The sequence below is a fragment of the Nanorana parkeri genome, unplaced genomic scaffold (assembly GCF_000935625.1).
Source record: "Nanorana parkeri isolate BGI_ZX_2015 unplaced genomic scaffold, ASM93562v1 scaffold593, whole genome shotgun sequence".
Classification (NCBI taxonomy): Eukaryota; Metazoa; Chordata; class Amphibia; order Anura; family Dicroglossidae; genus Nanorana; species Nanorana parkeri.
Genome location: NW_017306861.1, coordinates 908,456 through 926,940, shown reverse-complemented (window position 1 = coordinate 926,940; position 18,485 = coordinate 908,456). Strand labels below are relative to the sequence as shown.

The window sequence follows — 18,485 nt, the reverse complement described above, 5'->3', positions numbered from 1 at the left end:
CTGGGATAATTCCGGTCTTGGTCTGGGATAATTCCGGTCTTGGTCTGGGATAATTCCGGTCTTGGCCTGGGATAATTCCGGTCTTGGCCTGGGATAATTCCGGTCTTGGCCTGGGATAATTCCGGTCTTGGCCCGGGATAATTCCGGTCTTGGCCCGGGATAATTCCGGTCTTGGTCCGGGATAATTCCGGTCTTGGTCCGGGATAATTCCGGTCTTGGTCCGGGATAATTTCGGTCTTGGCCTGGGATAATTTCGGTCTTGGCCTGGGACAATTTCGGTCTTGGCCTGGGACAATTCCGGTCTTGGTCTGGTCTTGGATGCACGAGTCATCCTGCCTTATGATAGCTTTAGACTCACACCTTTCACCTAGCTCTAGTTTCAGGCTGGTTCCTTCCTTGTTATGAGCTTTGTTCCCAAGACCTTCTCTGTTGTCCTAGATTTACACTGGTGGCTTCCATCTGGACCTGGTTGTAGACCCGTGTACTTAACGCTGGTTCTGGTTATCATCTGGTATCTACCACCCCGCTCTAGTCATTGACCAATGTCCTACAGCCTTATCCTAGGACCCCTGACTCTGTCTCCTGAAGCACAGGATGGAGCCTTGATTTTCAGCCATTCCACACACAGAAGGACCCATGGACATCTGCCAAATGTCTACAAAGTCTTCAGGACCCAGACCAGAACTTGCCAGGCTCCGAGAAAACAAAAACGCTTGTTATCTCCATATGGGCCTACACATCCTGGAACCCTTCACCCTGTGTGGGGGAGACACCTAGATGTCATCGATACCTCAGTCTCACACCCGGCTCTGGATTCTGTGCATTGCCAAACTGCCTAATCTCACCATGACATGGCGCTAGCCTGTCACCACGCCTGTGTGGATATTTCCAAAACGAGATATCGGTGGGATTTGAGGACACGTTTGGAAACGCTACTCAGTCCAATACGAAGGGTCACTTTCTCGTTTCTGTATTCTTTCTTTATAGTAGAAAGTGCAGTTGACGGCATGGGACTCTACTATTGTTGAGGTAGAACCAGGAATCCTGCCAGGGAAAAGGTCCCACTTCTCCGAGCGGGTGACTGAGCCCATTAGTTTTTCATCTATGGTTGAGATATTAGTACTGGTCAGGCTGACCTCCCAAAGCCCATATCCGGGCAAATATCAAGCTCCCTCCCAACCTCATTGGCCTATCCTGTGCAGTTTTATTGTCATTACCTTAGGAAGCAAGAAATACTTAAGACCGCGTCCGGGTCCCTCACTGTGCCCGGGTGTGGGAGGGTCACTAATCCAGTGCTGCAGATGTTCCTGCACTGGCTGGTCCTCCACAGTCCCCCTGTAAGGGCACAATGGCGGCCGCGCAGGTGCAAAAGCCCAATCTCGGGAAGCACGCCACTGTGCGCATGCGCGGGGAGAAGCGCGGACGGATGGCACACAGGAAGTGAGGGCGTTGCCTCAATTAGGTGACTATATAAGGACGAGCCTGCCTGCTTCACATTGCTGATGGTCTTGTCAGCTTATGTTGCCCGTTGTCTAGGCCTCTGTCCTGTTTGACTTGGATTGCCCTGGACTACCCTTCTGATTGCTGCCTGCCCCTGAACTCGGCCTGTTGTCTGGATTTGCTCTTGCCTACTGATTTTGTGCTTCGCTGCCCCGGCTGGATCGGACCTTTGGCTTCCTCGACTATGACTTCTGGCTCCAGAGTCTGGTCCTGCGCTGCCCGCCCCGGTTTGATCCTTGACCTCTCTACAGGAAGTCTCCCGCACGGTGTCCGCTTCCAATCCGTGGCACTCCTGCTCCTCGTTGACCTGCGTCCTCCTGTTCCCAAACTCCAGGGGTCGTAGGACACGAGTCGCAAGAGACGCCTCCTAGTCTTCCGGTCTCATCCTCAGGTACGTGATACCCCCCCCCATGCTGACTTCACTCCTCTCCTTGATCCTGAGAGGACCTCGCCGCTGGACAGACAATAGGCAGTGATGTGGACACCTAAAAAAGGATCCCACCTCCTGTAAGTAGAAGAGGAGAGCACTGGAGCACCATGTGACTTTTTTCTAATGTATGTTACAATGATATACATTCCTATGACTTCATGCCTTTCTTTCATTTTAATCCCGACAGATGGGCGTTACGTTGAGAACACGTCTCAGGGGTACGGTAACCCCGAAAACTTTGTCACCTCAGATATCCATCGAGGACCTTACAGCCCAGATAAGACATTAGATACATTTTCTACAGCCAGCCCTGACTTCCCTATTACGCATCAGAAAGCCGACGCCATCAAGAGGCCATACACCTGCCCGCAGTGTGGAAAGTGCTACACTAAGAAATCCAACCTGGTGGAACACATCAGCGCTCACAACGGCGAGAAGCTCCACCCTTGTCCACAGTGCGGGAAATTCTTCACTCAAAAGTCTTATCTCGGGCAGCACCTAAAGATTCACACGGGCGAGAAACCGTATTCCTGTCCGCAGTGCGGAAAGTGCTTCACTCACAAAACCAACCTGGCCGAGCATAAGAAGATTCACACGGGCGAGCGGCCTTTTTCTTGTGCAGAGTGCGGAAAGTCTTTCACCCGGAAGTGTTACCTGGCCAGCCATCAGACCATGCACACGGGCCAGAAGCCTTTCTCTTGTTCGGAGTGCGGGAAGTCCTACAACAAGAGGTCCAATCTTCTGGAGCATGTTAGAAGTCATACAGGGGAGAAACTCTTTTCCTGCGACATATGCGGGAAAAGCTTTACGCAGAGGTCCTACCTCGGGCAGCACCAGAGGATTCATACAGGGGAGAAGCCATTTATGTGTTCGGAGTGCGGTAAAAGCTTCACCCATAAACCGAACCTAGCGGAGCACATGAAGACCCACACGGGGGAGAAGCCTTATTCCTGCCTTGAATGTGGGAGGTGTTTCGCCCGCAAATCATTCTTGGACGATCATCGGTCCATCCACAGTGGGGAGAAACCGTTCTCCTGTACAGAGTGTGGGAAATGTTTCAGGAAGGAACCATCGCTTATCTTTCATCAGAGAAGTCACACTGGGGAAAAACCTTTTTCTTGTGCGGGCTGTGGGAAATGCTTCACTCACAAGTCATATTTGGTGAGGCATCAGAAGACTCATCGTGACTAGATACTGTGCTGCTTACCAGTTCAGAACTTCCTGAGGAGGAGGGTGCAGGGTGTTTGTTTCACTTGCCTCATGCTCCAGTCTGGCAGTCTCTTGTCTCCATGCATCTGTTCCTCCAACCTCCATGGCACCAATAATGTGAACTTGTCTTTTGATGTGGCTGCCCTTGTCTTCTTATCCAGGTGTCCCTGTTCCTCAGTTTTGGTGTCCCAACCCCCTACTCTCCATGCCTCTTCCTCATAACCCACACATAACAATGCGTCCTTTAGTCTCAATAGCATACCAATCCCTCAGTGTGCAAACTTCACTGTTTCTTCAATCAGAAAATCAAACCAGTCATTCAGTCTACATATCCTACCATAAATCACCATACCCCACCAATCCTTTCATCTCCATAGCCCTCTAATCCTTTAGTCTCCATACCCCTCCAATCCCTTAGTCTCCATACCCCATCCCACCACCACCACCACCTATCTTTTGGTCTCCATATCCCTCCCCCTTCCCACCAATCAGACCTCCAGTCTCCATACCACCCCACCAATCCTTCAGTCTCCATACCTCCCCACCAATCCTTCAGTCTCCATACCACCCCACCAATCCTTCAGTCCCCATGCCACCCCACCAGTCCTTCAGTCTCCATACCACCCCACCAATCCTTCAGTCCCCATGCCACCCCACCAGTCCTTCAGTCCCCATGACCTCCCAGCAGTGCCACTGCCTTTATATCTTCACTACCTTAATGTTTGAGGTCAAAGCCATGGTGGCACAGCTCTAAAGAATCACTGGGCAATATACAAAACACACAACACTCTGTTCCTCCTGACCTGCCCTTCTTTTAGTTCCTTTCTACAGACAAGGAAACCTGGAAGTCAGAAACTGCGCCAAAGACTTCCCAAGATGTCCCAATGAAAATATATGGAAAATAAAGATGTGCCCATTTTTCATGGCACCAGCTAGGCTCCGGCTTGTCCAGAGGTGTCCAACTTATGTCAATTGGTAATGGGACTCCAGCTGCAGTACTGAGCACAGTAATTGGAGACAGTGAAAGAGTCCTTGTTGTCTGAAGGAAGCATGTAGCAATGGACTTTCCTGTCCTCTCAGACCATCTCACCTATGTTCTTACACACGTGATGTTTCCATGTCCTTGTAACGCTATGCAATAACTCAATAATCATCTGTATGAGACAGTCTGATGTCTACTTATAGGATGGTTCAGTTTTTGGGAGATGATCAGGAGTTGAACCACCTTCTAGGTTCTTGTATCTCTCGGCAACTCCATTGTTGGGATTTCGTCCACCATGTGCCTCCCTGTTATGGGCTCTGACTCTTTATGTATCCCACAAAATTTAAAATGAATGAAAATCCAGCCTCGAGAACAAGAGGATCACTTAGTGGCGTGGGGCAGTGAACTCTGGTGTGGGCAGTAAACTCTGGTGTGGGCAGTAAACTCTGGTGTGGGCAGGGAACTCTGGTGCGGCCAGGGAACTCTGGTGTGAGCAGGGAATTCTGATGTGGGCAGTAAACTCTGGTGTGGGCAGGAAACTCTGGTGTGGACAGCTCTCCAGTTTAATCCCAAGAGATATAGAAAGGTTGTTGATGTTCCAGCTCCTTCAAGCTTTTTGAAAATAAATACTCCGCACTAGAGTAGATATTTCTGAGGCTAAGGGAATGAAAGAGTCCGTACACTCAAAACGGATATTTTAGTTGAAGCTGGATTCTGGGGTGCTGAGTCATCTCCCAGCTTACTATATGTCTTGAATACACAAACGGGGAGATTTCACTGTCAAAATTGCCAGCTCTTTCCTGTCCACCTTGGGGATTTGGGTGTTCCCGTCCATCTCTGAGTGTTCCAGCTTCGCTTGATAATAGAAAATGGTGTGCAGACCCGGGAACTCCACACAGGGACGGTGTGAATCCCTCATAATAGGCACAACGGGTGTGCAAACCTGAGAACTCGATCAGAGATGGCACCAGTAGAGTCGCCAAGAGATTGAAGGAACCCTTAGAAGGTTTAATGCTCAAACATCCACCAACCACTAATTTTGGGTGGACTGTTTTGTTCCCTATACCGGAAATCCTCCTTTTGCCAAGTTACCTGAATGCACAATAGGGATGTGTTGTGTTTGGCAGAACTGGTGGCCATTCAGATTAAGTTTTCCTGCTGTAAGAACGTCTTCCGACCTTTTTTTTTTTACTCCTGGACAATGTTTTATTGCCTTCTTGGAGAGACAAATAATCTTCTTGACGATGTTGACTAGTAGAGTTCTTATCTTTTTTTTGTTTACACACTTCAGCCTCCACCCTGACATCGACTGTGATTGTTCTATCGCCTTCACCTTTAGACTTTTTTTTTTTTTTTTAATTTATTTAAAGACGTAATTTATAATGCTCAACAAAGGGAGAGGAGGAGCCACGTACGCACTTTGCAGAGGACATCTGGACATTCGATACTGGTGAAAATCATTGATAATTATATATATATGTGTGTGTGTGTGGGTTTTATTTTAGCCCTGCAGTAAACAATTACAGGCGTGTCTGTCTTTTTTTTCCTTCATTATCCTCATTCAGTATGTACGGGGTCATTATTAAACTGACAGAGGATGGAGAGCACTGAAAAAAAGTGGTTTCAGCAGTTACTTGGGGGATAAATAGGGAGTGTTTAGGCAAGCACGTGTCAGGGAAATTTACATCTGGTGACACATCTGACTGCCCATTGGTCCCTTCTAAAGGTTACACCACCTGGTATTGCCCCCAGGCTGTGTATGGACCGATTCTGATGGCTGCCATTAAACTCCATATACCCGTAGAGATGGCTGTTCATTGAACGCCCTCAACTTTTTAACTTTAATAAGAGAGCTTTGTAAAGCCAGAGTCCTAACTGGAAACCACTTAAGCCAAAAATAAACAGTAGTTTATTGAGATGCTGCCATAGGTACTCATAGCACCCAGAAGGTATCTGTGCAGGGCTGGATTTCCCACAAGGCCTGGCCTCTGGGCAGCAGGGGTGTGGAATTCCTATCTCCCGATGCCCGGGACATGGAGTTCCAGGCGCCGGGCGGGTAGTTGTTTTCTACATTTAGCCCTGCTTTGGGCCAGCAGGGCTAAATGTACAGCGGGGAAGCCGCCGCTTGTTTTGTACAAGTGATCCCAACGATGTCACCGAGATCACTTGTATGCAGCCTGCAGGTCTGCCATTCTCCATGGAGGGGGGGCGGGTAGGGGGGTGCACTGAGAAACCTGGCCTTGGGGCAGCAGAGAGAGTAAGTCCGGCCCTGTATCTGAGACAGAACCTTCCTTGACAACCACAGCCGATGTAAGATGAGGACTTAGACTGCCTACAGCCCTCCTTTTGTATTTAATGAGCTGGGAATGCTAAGGCACTGAACAGATATTCTTTGGGGTTTAACCCGTTCCTGGGGTGGCTCTTTAGTTACAAAATTCACAATCCGTTTTGCAGATGGAAAGTTTGCAGAAGGGGCTCTGGATGAAACTGATCTTTCTAAATTGTGTAGAACACGCTTAATCAATATACCATATTTGATGGCCAATAAGAATGAATGGGGAGAACTAGGAGAAGGGCCATACCATCCTACTTGCTGCTCCAGAGTTATTGGTTGTCTTGTTCTGGAAACGAACAAGGTCAAAGAATCATATGTTTGTTGGAGCAGTGTTGATGGTTTGTCTAGATTTGATGAGCACACAGGGAAAATGTATTACATCAGTGTGTGTGTGTTCCCTACAGAAGGATCCAGTAGTAATAGGGGGGGCCCAGGGGCTTGTGGCCATAATGCACTTGTATGTACGGCATCCTACCTGCCAAAGCCATCCTCTCCAGTGCTGGGGTGTCTAGCCTCTCCTCCCTTGTCGGTGCTTCCATCTTTGTCCCGGTCTTCTTCTCCGCTCAGATTCTGCCAGGACCCTAAAGATGTCATTCATCTCAGCAAGAATCTTTCTGAGCATGGGCACTAAGCTGTGCATGCGTACTCAGTGTGCTGACAGGCACAAAGAAGCTTCAGTGGTAAAAGAGACCTACGCAGTTTCTTCCGTCATAAAAAGTGCCTATCGGCAATGAAAAAAACCCCAAAACTTTATTTTCAATTTAAAGAGGAAGAAGAGTCCTACTCGTTGGGTGAACTTTCATATTGAGAGCTCCAGATATCAGTCTAGCGGAGTATTAAAGGAGAACTATGGGGTCAGGGCTTTTCCCCATAATTCTCCTAAGAGTAAGGGGAGGACACAAACCAGCGTCCTCCCGTCACCCAAAGCTCAGTATACCGCGAGCTACAGCTCGCGGTATACTGAGACGCCGCAGCCGGGACGGATCCCGACAATTATGTCTAGATCCACCCAGCTGCGTGAGTGACAGCTCTACCCTACCCCATCCGTTCCGCCAGTCAGCGCTGGAGGATCAGACGGGAACGCCGGTATGTGTTCGCTCACCTCCCGATCTACTGAGCCGACCTGTGACAGTCTCATTGTCACAGGTCGGCTAGAACTATGAGGTGAGTGAAAAGCACTCACCTCATAGTTCTCCTTTAATGTACAACTTGCAGAGACCTTTCAAAGAGGACTCATTTGGAAATACACAAATCCAGTTGTCATGTGTTCATTTGGGCTCCAAGTTCAGAGCTCCTGTGCCCCACCTCCAGAATATGTCACCAAATGTAGGAGGGGCCCTTGAGTTTCCAATTCTACGTGTTGTGTATGGACATTGCTAAGTTCATTTTTTAATGTCGATGTATCATTGGCTGAAGAGGGTTTCTAGGAATAAGCGAACCAATACATAGTTTTGACATTGCCGACAAAAGGAAATCAACTCGGTGGAATGTGTTATCGTCAGATAACAAGGTAGCAGTGAAGTTCTTCACCCCAGGTGTACATCTAGGACTTTGTCACAGCTCCAGCTAACTGAAGCATCCGTAGGTTTTCCTGTTGGAAGTGTGGCAGATGTTTCAACCACAAAGCTCATCTGAGGTCACTTTGGCAATTTCGCACCAGTGAAAAGCCTTTTTAGTGTTTGGAGTGTAGTCATTTTTTTCATCATTGACCACCATTTCCTGGAGTATGAGATTGGTCAGACGCAGAAAGCAAAAGAGCCTCGGCCCACCTCTGAACCCACCAGGAGGACCGGCTGCTCTACTGTTCAAAGTATAAGAAGTCTCACAACGGGAAGGCTAACCTTGTTGAACACCTCAGAAGTCACAGGAACCAGAGTGCAGAAAATGCTTTTCTTGCAAGTCTTGCCTCAATAACCATCAGACCCTTCACACGGGGCAAAGATCTTCCAAGTGTTCCAAGTACAATAAATGCTTTATCAAAGAGTCCCTTCCATCAAAGGAGCTGCACAGGGTAAAATCCATTTCTATGCTCCGAATGCTGGAGAGGTTTTATTCACAAATCAAACATGGATAAGCATGGTTCCTGGCATCCAAACCAGGATGACAAGCCATATTCTTGCTCGGAATATGTGAAATCTTTCATCCAGAAGTCCAATCTGGTCCAACAGGCTGCTCTGGTTAGTGCATTTCTCTTTAGCTATACCTAGACTTTCAGCAAAGACATCCACACTATCCACATTTATGGTTGTGTGGAAGCAAGACAATAAACACAGTGACAGGTAGCTCTCCAGACTTAACCACTTATCTTTCTTGCTTGGTCTCATACTTCATTATTTTTGGGTAAGTACTATTTTCTTGAAGAGTACTACCAATTACGAAAGGGAAGGACCCCTTAGCTTATTTTTAGTTAAATAGTCTCCATTGTAAGAACTGTGACCCTTACCAAGGACCCTGCTATCCAACACCAGGCTGAGACATTGCTGTGCATGTCAGATTAATAACCAGCAATACAGCAACCTCCGGGACTTGTATGAAGAGGCACAGAGGCGTGTTGTAGGACATAAATTGAACATGAATTGGACTTATGATTAAGTGTGTTCAGCATACTTAGATGTATGGGAAGGGGCTTATGATGAGGTTTATCTGAAAACCTTTTATGGGGGAGGTACATCCAGGGTTTTTATATGTACGAGCAGGAGACATGATTAGGTACATCCAAGGTACTTAGATGTATGAGGAGGGGGAGGTATGTTCAAGGTTCTTATATGTACGAGCTGGGGACTAATGATTAGGTACTTAGATGTTTGAGGAAGAGGCTTATGATGAGGTACGTCGCAGGTACGGAGATGTATGAGGAGGGTGCTCAGGCTGAGTTATGTCCAAAGTACTTAAATGTATGAGGAGGGGGAGGTACTCCCAAGGGTCTTATATGTGCGAAAAGGGGGATAATGATTAGGTGTGTTCAGGGTACTTAGATGTATGAGGAGGGGGATAAGGATGAGGTATGTCCAAGGTACTTAGATGTATAAAGAGGAGAAAATGATAAAGGTACATCCATGGTACTTCTGTCTTTTGCTTGTTCCTCTCAAATACAGAAACACACTTGAAAAAAGGAAAACGAGTGAAGGTGGGAAAACGCTTGTGGTTTAGTATTATAGAGTTCTAAAAATGTATACAGAGTTTACCTTTAAAATATAATGGTTATCACTTCCATCTGGTGAGGTTGCAGGCAACCAAATAAATGGATCAGCACTTCTGGACACTACATTTGTCTCCACACAGGTTCTTTATGTGGTTGCTCTCGATGCCCAGAGAGCCCAATCCTTGCTCAGCTCAGGTAATGTCAGGATGGTTCAATTGTATGTGCAGTGTGGAAAAAGTCCATATGTATGTAGCGCTCACCCCCAAAGGAGCCGCTGGATGAACAAGTCCATATCTAGTCAGTCTAGGGATAGATTTCCAACTGCCCCATTAGCATTAACCGCCCTCTTCCTGTGCCCATAAATTGAGGTCTGCTCCAGTTGTGAGATGCTGGTTCAACAGTTTATTCAATTCTAATTAGGGAGAGAGGGTATAGGGTCTAGGTGCACAGGCCTCCTTCGCTCCAGACTCACAGGATTCTATCCTTTAGGGAGTACATCTCCACCTTTATGAAAGAACACTGACCCCACTCAGAAGTCCATGAAATCCAAGGCACTTCAAGGTCACTGATCCTGGTTCTTCCATCTTTCAGGCATTCTCCTGACTGCAAGCTTTCAAGGAAACTTCTCCTTCAGCAGCTCGGCCAACTCCCACCCCCAGGCCTCGGCCTAGCCTAGGGGCAGGCTGAACAGGACCCAACCTTAGTCCATGGCTGGTCCAGGCAAGAGAGCGAGCACCAATATATATGCACTTGTCAGCAGACATCACTGGCTACTAGAAGCCCAGTGACTGGCTGCTGCCCTGTACAGACATTACAGTGTCACCCATTGGCTGTCCCATAATGTGACAGAGTCTCACTCCGCCCTAGGGGGTACAGACAAGGTTGGACACCTGGGATTAACCATGTATCGGCTGCTACAAATTCAGGCAGGCTGCCTACAGCCCTGGCTATCACTAAATATATAGTATGTACTTCACAAAAGGTGACGGGCGCTACATGTAGTTCTGGTGGCCAAATATTCGGTACAGTGCGGTATGAGGATAAAGACTCCAGTAAACAAAAATGTATTTTTAATAGGGTATGTAATAAAACATCAATAATGAAGTTCATGATGAATGGTCAGATAGTATCAGATAAAAGATGGTACAAACGCCGTACACATACAAGGTAGACATGTGTGATTTGTTTAGTTACGAATCGAAATTCGTACGAATTTTCCTGAAATTCGTAGATTCGTAAGCATACGAAATCCGAATGGCAGTTTCCGAATTTATGTCCGAAATACGAAATTCCGTTAACGAATTTCGGATCCGAATTTCTTTGAAACAGGAACTAATATTACCCCTGTAAATGAGGTTGAACTAAATATAATGGTTATCACTTCCATCTGGTGAGGTTGCAGGCAACCAAATAAATGGATCAGCACTTCTGGACACTACATTTGTCTCCACACAGGTTCTTGATGTGGTTGCTCTCGATGCCCAGAGAGCCCAATCCTTGCTCAGCTCAGGTAATGTCAGGATGGTTCAATTGTATGTGCAGTGTGGAAAAAGTCCATATGTATGTAGCGCTCACCCCCAAAGGAGCCGCTGGATGAACAAGTCCATATCTAGTCAGTCTAGGGATAGATTTCCAACTGCCCCATTAGCATTAACCGCCCTCTTCCTGTGCCCATAAATTGAGGTCTGCTCCAGTTGTGAGATGCTGGTTCAACAGTTTATTCAATTCTAATTAGGGAGAGAGGGTATAGGGTCTAGGTGCACAGGCCTCCTTCGCTCCAGACTCACAGGATTCTATCCTTTAGGGAGTACATCTCCACCTTTATGAAAGAACACTGACCCCACTCAGAAGTCCATGAAATCCAAGGCACTTCAAGGTCACTGATCCTGGTTCTTCCATCTTTCAGGCATTCTCCTGACTGCAAGCTTTCAAGGAAACTTCTCCTTCAGCAGCTCGGCCAACTCCCACCCCCAGGCCTCGGCCTAGCCTAGGGGCAGGCTGAACAGGACCCAACCTTAGTCCATGGCTGGTCCAGGCAAGAGAGCGAGCACCAATATATATGCACTTGTCAGCAGACATCACTGGCTACTAGAAGCCCAGTGACTGGCTGCTGCCCTGTACAGACATTACAGTGTCACCCATTGGCTGTCCCATAATGTGACAGAGTCTCACTCCGCCCTAGGGGGTACAGACAAGGTTGGACACCTGGGATTAACCATGTATCGGCTGCTACAAATTCAGGCAGGCTGCCTACAGCCCTGGCTATCACTAAATATATAGTATGTACTTCACAAAAGGTGACGGGCGCTACATGTAGTTCTGGTGGCCAAATATTCGGTACAGTGCGGTATGAGGATAAAGACTCCAGTAAACAAAAATGTATTTTTAATAGGGTATGTAATAAAACATCAATAATGAAGTTCATGATGAATGGTCAGATAGTATCAGATAAAAGATGGTACAAACGCCGTACACATACAAGGTAGACATGTGTGATTTGTTTAGTTACGAATCGAAATTCGTACGAATTTTCCTGAAATTCGTAGATTCGTAAGCATACGAAATCCGAATGGCAGTTTCCGAATTTATGTCCGAAATACGAAATTCCGTTAACGAATTTCGGATCCGAATTTCTTTGAAACAGGAACTAATATTACCCCTGTAAATGAGGTTGAACAACATGACAAGATTTTTTTTTTTAATCCGAAATACGGATCCGCTGCTGCTGAGAGTTGCATTACAATACACAGGCAGGAAACACGACATTCCGTTGACGTATTTTCGTTCAGTTTCGAACCTTCGTTATATATTGAAGTTAAAAAGCAAAGTACATTTATATTGGAGTCACTTGATGGTAGTTTTTTTTTATAAGAAATACGGATACGGAATCCGTTAACGGAATTGGTATTTAGTTTTGGTTGACCAATCAGAGGTTCTCTTCTGCTGCTGAGAGTTGCATTACAATATACAGGCAGGAAATACGAAATTCCGTTGACGTATTTTCGTTCCGTTACGAACATTCGTTATATTGAAGTTAAAAAGCAAAGTACATTTATATTGGAGTCACTTGATGGTAGTTTTTTTTTATAAGAAATACGAAATTCGGGATACGGAATCCGTTAACGGAATTCGTATTGGTTGACCAATCAGAGGTTCTCTTCTGCTGCTGAGAGTTGCATTACAATATACAGGCAGGAAATACGAAATTCCGTTGACGTATTTTCGTTCCGTTACGAACATTCGTTATATTGAAGGTAAAAAGCAAAGTACATTTATATTGGAGTTGATGGTAGTTTTTTTTAAAGTCCGAAATACGGAATTCGTATTTTGGATGCAAAAACAACTACCACATCGACTCCAATATTAACAAAGGTATTTTTGCTTTTTAACTTCATCATAACGAATGTTCGTAAAGTTACGAAAACGTGCCGAAACTAACGAAAATCCGTATTTCGTACGAATCCGAATTGAGTTTCGGATACGAATTACGAAATAATGGATATTACGGAACGAAACGGAACGTATTTTTTGACGGCGCACAAGTCTAATACAAGGGGAAGTGCAGAGGAAAACAATAGATGAGGAAGAAACTAGGCAATATCAATATGTTGTCCACAGGGGCGTATCTTCCGCGAGGCAAACAAGGTGTTTGCCTGGAGCGGCAGATTCGCGGAGGGCGGCGATGCTGCCTTGCCTAGGGCAAAGCTGCACAACCCCCCCGATTCCCGTAGATGGCATCACCCACCTCTGTATAGTGTGCAAAGGTAAATACACCGCTGTCCATACAAAACATACATCAGCACAAATTCATAGTACAATTATATCAAATGAGAAGTTACAAAGCAATGTTTATTAACGACATTGGGGAGGGTGTAAACCGCAATGTTTCAGTGTTTGCTGACGATACCAAAATTGGGAGGGTAATATAAACGGACCAAGATAGTATAACATTACAGGAGGACCTGGATAGAATAGGGGAGTGGGCAACTATGTGGCAGATGAGGCTTAATGTCGATAAATGCACTTTAGGATTAAAAATAAGCAAATGGGTTGTACAATTATGGATATGCTGCTAGGGAAGTCGGAAATGGAGAAAGATTTGGGGGTCATTGTAGACCATAGAGACCATTTTAAATCCGTATCTCTTCTCATGCTGGGGGAGAACTTCCCTTTGCAGCTGAGTGCCTCTTCCTGTAGTGCTGGCTCAGGTTGTGAACCTATACAAATGTATACACAGACACCATGTAGCCATTCCAGAGACAAGGCAGTCTGCTGCAAAACAGAAGTTCTGCCCAGCATGAGAACAGATACAGATTTAAAAGGAAGAGCAGCAAAGAGAAGGGAAACTACCATGGATTACAGTAAGGCGCACATTACAGTATTGTTTTATGTTAAAAAATCTGAGGGTTTAATGTCACTTTATGTCGATTCCGATCTTTATGTTGGTCTGATGTTTCTCTTGTTTCTTTTAGTCCATCAGAATATAATGTTTGGCAGGGTGATAACGATGGAACACAAATGGTACACAGGATCAGAGCGTTGTCATCCTATAACAGGAAGTGCCTGAGCAAAGGCCTTCATGGCAGGAAGACAGCGGATCAGTCTTGTATAACACTTTTAAAGCAATGTTAAAAGTTTATATGAGATTTGTTTGGGTTTACATCTACTTTAAGAGTGTACCCACACAATGTATAATATAAAATGGAGGAATTGGTGGAATGGCAAATTCACTGTACAAATTATTATTATTATACAGGATGTATATAGCGCCAATAGTTTGCGCAGCGCTTTACAATATAGGGAAGACATTACAAACACAATACAAATCAAGACGGTAAGGAGGGCCCTGCCCCTGAGGGCTTACAATCTAAAAGAGAGGGGGAGGTGATACATGAGGAGGTCGCCATTGGGGATGAATTGTTTGAGAACATGAGGTTGAGTGGTTAGGTTGAGGTGGGATAGGCTTCCTTGAAGAGATTAATCTTTAGGGAACGTCTAAAGGCAGTCAAGGTGGGAGACAGGTTGGGGTAAAGAATTCCAGAGGATGGGAGAGACTAGAGAAGTCCTGGAGGCGAGCATGGGAGGAGTTGACAAGGGAGCTGGAAAGCAGGCGGTCTGGGGAAGAGCGGAGGGGACGGTTAGGGCGATACTTTGAGACAAGGTTTGAGATATAGCCGGGACCAGAGTTGTGGATGGCAGATTACAAAAAATTCTAGAATAATGTTCAGAAGACGTCAGTCTGATGATGAATCAGCCGCTGGGTCTATGGAAAAGAAAAGGGAAGAACAAGCTGAATAGAGAAATTAGTTTAACCCGTTCAGCTCTCCCCCCTCTACACCCATAAAAAGAGTCCCCAGCACACCTGCCAGGTGGCCTGCAACAATACAAGTTACCTGTCAACAGTATGCGTTAAAAGCAGAGGTTTTAGTTGCACAAACCTTTGGGCAAAAATATGTAGAAGCCAGACCGCCCCGTCAAGGCTCCTCTGTGAAGTGTGGTCCTAACTCTATGAGTCTCCATGTTGGAGCATATTAATCCAGTCATCCCAACTCTCCCGGGCGCTCCGGGAGTCTCCCGCTATTAGCGGCTCCCGGCCGCCCGAGAGAGAAAAATTTTCTCCAGGAAAGGTTTACTCTGCTTTATCTAGCAGAGTAAACCTTGCCCTTCGATCTTTTTTTTTTTTTTCTCACATCGGGGCCGCCGTTGGACAGAGAAAAAAACAAAAAACCAGCATAGGAACGCATGGCTAGATTGCTATTGGCTATTTCACTTTGCAATAGCCAATAGCAAACTAGCTATTGTACCCGCCCACTGCAGGGTCACAGGAGGACATATACTAGCCTCCTCCCGTGACCCAAAGCTCAGTATATAGAGAGCTACAGCTCGCGGTATACTGAGACCACCGCAGCCGGGACAGATCCCCACATTACTGTCGAGATCCACCCAGCTGCGTGAGTGACAGCTGGCTCTGCCTATCTAGAGGCAGAGCCAGCTGTACCCGCCCCCTCCCCCGTCCGTTCCGCCAGTCAGCGCTGGAGGATCAGAGCAGGGAGGGGTGAATCCCTGCAGGGAGCCGTGAGTGACAGTCACGGCTCTCTGCCGGGAGATGATCGAGAAGTGAGGGAGTGACGCTATGTGTTCCCTCACTTCCCGATCTATTGAGCCGACCTGTGACAGTATCATTGTCACAGGTCGGCTCAAACTATGAGGAGGAGTGGAATTCACTCACCTCATAGTTCTCCTTTAAGAAATTGCTCCAGAGTAGAAGTGTTACATAGTAAACATTGGAAGTGGTAAAACATTTACGTTTATGTTTTTTTTAAAACTTTTTAAGTTTAATGGACTGACATCAAATGCAGATTGAAGTCCACCCCTTTGATCTGCAGATGAATGAAACTGGTGAATGAGTACATACAAAAGTAGCAATGGTGCGCTGTATCTCTCTATCTCCTATCTGAACTGTGTTTATAAAAAGAATTTGACAGCAGCAGCTGTATTTACACAGCAACTAACGGCTATCATTTTGACGCTGGAAATTGCCAACAAATGCGAAGGAAGGGGTGTACTACAACACCCTGTGTAACTCCACGATGTTTTTTTGGGCTGTGTGAAGCATTCTCAAGTTGCATAACTGGTTAATTAAAGTGACACTACACTCAGGAGTTAAATCTTAAAAATACATTCAAGTATCTTAACTCTGAACAACAATGTATCTTAGTTGTGTATGACTCGGCTGTAGATCCTCCAATCATCTCTGAATTGGTCCTTCCTTCTGGAGGGGGGCTACTTTTGTTCCCCATGATCCCTGTGTGTGTTGTAGAGTAGTCACCGCTCTGAGCTCACTCCCGGGATGGACTGCAATCTCATGTTGAGTTTACTGATTTGTATTGAGATTGTAGTCCATCCCGGGAGCGAGCTTGGAGCAATGACTACTTTACAACACACACAGGGACCATGGGGAACATAAGTAGCCCCCCCCTCCAGAAGGAAGGACAGTGTCAGCACCAATTCAGAGATGATTGGAGGATCTACAGCCGTGTTCAGAGTTCAGGGACTGCTATAGATTTTTAAGATTTAACTCCGGAGATTAGTGTCACTTTAACTGGTATTAGAAATCACGGTAGTATATTGTATTACCTTTATAGTTGTAGATGGATCCACAAGGTCACTTTTTTTTATAAACTTGGTTTTCTGAGAGCAACCTCAATGTACTGTCTTAAAACAAAAAAAGCAAGAAAATGAACATTGGGAAGTATCTTTCTGTAACAGAATGTCTCTGCAATTAATTCTAACTGGAAATATAATGTAGATCGGTGCAGCTGTAAAATGTACGTCTCCTATGTTGGGACCAGAACTGGTGTAAATTGTGTAAGGGTGGTGGGACATGTCAACTCTTTGGGGAGTTGCATTAGATGTTTTCGATTTTAGCATATTGAACATTATCAATGAACAATTAATTGAAGAATTTAATTAATCTTTATTTTCCAGCATTGTGGTTATTTTTCTTGAGACACATTTTGGTTGTATCTACATTAAAGGTCAGAGGAAATCCCTATAAAAGCTAATCGGCAGGGGATTAGGAGGAAGGGGAGGGTCCAAGGGAAAAGGCAGAACTTGTATTTGTGTTTTTTCCTTTTTAGTAGTTGACATTTCTTTTAAAGAAAAAGAAAAATTAAAAACAATTTAAAGCAACAGTAGACCCATATAGTATTTGTGGTACTGTTTGTTTTCTATGAAATAGGTAAATAGCTATCAAATGTGCACACAGATAGGAAAAAAAAAGTCACAATTACAAATACAAAGAATACCCTAACAAAAAGCACCATGGAAAGAAAATAGAATGCAACTTACTGTTTTTGCTGAGTTCCAGCCTCAGATACTGATTGCGCATCCAAAAAATTGCTGTAAAAGTATGAATAGTTTAAGTGGGATGAATTGCATGCATGTGAAGTATTGTGTGTGGAAATTGTAGCTCAAATGTTAAATAAAATATCTTTCTTTTTGTAATGGACTTCATTAAAATGGCATCTGGGGGTTTCGTAACAATGGCAACCCCATGGATGGGAAAAAAATGGTGCCCGATCGCGCATGCATGGTGGGCTTGCTTGGTAGGTGTGTAACAAGAACCTGCTGGCTAGTTTGTGTTCCATATTTGGTTGTGAGGAGTGTCTGTGCCCGTCTAACTCTCCAACAAAATGGTGGTGCACACTGTCCATGGTCATTGCCTATCGCCTCCCTCAGTTCTATTGTCAGTGCTCTGTGCTGTCTTCCTCCCAGCTCTGCCCATCAAAGCCATACAGCACCTTGCACCTGCCCCAGTCTCTCATATTAGCATGCTTCCTCTACTATGACCTTGCCCCCATTCTGCCACCCTACCCACACCTCTGGCACCCTGCAATCCCCTCCAGTCCATCTTTTTCCACCTTCTGTCAAAATGCCCTCCCCTTCCATCAATATCCCCTCCCCTTTCCCTCCCCCCTCTCTTTGGGCCCGCTCCCTCCTCTGTCGCCGGCCCCGCCTCCTGCTCCGTCACTGGCCCCACCTCCTCTGTTGCTGACCCCCGGGCCTCCTCCTCACCTGCCAGGTCCAGCCTCCTCCACCGCTGCTGCTGGCTCTCATTGACTCAGCGCGGCTGTGGAGAAGAACGCAGCGCTGCACAGATCACTGACAGTGATCTAAACAGCTGCGCTTTCAAAGCCATAGCGACCCAGGCAGCCGTCACGGCATCAGGGGGGTGTCCTGGCCGGGCCCCCCTGTGCCCAAGCCCCATAGCTTCCGCCTGATTCGCTATGGCGATTGTTACGCCACTGCCTGTACCTCTCTCCACCTCTGCAGACCAACTGCCCTCCAGCCCCGCGCCCCCCCTCCCACCATGACCTGACCACCA

General features: G+C 46.1%; 2 protein-coding genes across 2 annotated transcripts in view; one reads left to right on the top strand and one right to left on the bottom strand.

Moving 5' to 3' along the window:
• Nucleotides 1-3,149, top strand: part of LOC108792038 (zinc finger protein OZF-like) — a 5,995-nt gene extending 2,846 nt beyond the window's left edge. The window contains exon 6 of the mRNA XM_018562716.1: nt 2,118-3,149. Coding sequence (XP_018418218.1) covers nt 2,118-3,121 — 1,004 coding nt within the window. The 3' untranslated portion in view covers nt 3,122-3,149. The remainder of the gene's footprint in view (nt 1-2,117) is intronic.
• Nucleotides 3,150-6,544: 3,395 nt separating this feature from the next.
• The window catches only part of LOC108792036 (NACHT, LRR and PYD domains-containing protein 12-like), a 25,369-nt gene continuing 13,428 nt past the window's right edge, over nt 6,545-18,485 (bottom strand). Inside the window, exons 7-8 of the mRNA XM_018562715.1 lie at nt 6,932-7,026; nt 6,545-6,617 (exon numbers count right to left, since the gene is read on the bottom strand). Of these exons, the coding sequence (XP_018418217.1) occupies nt 6,545-6,617; nt 6,932-7,026 (168 nt within the window). The remainder of the gene's footprint in view (nt 6,618-6,931; nt 7,027-18,485) is intronic.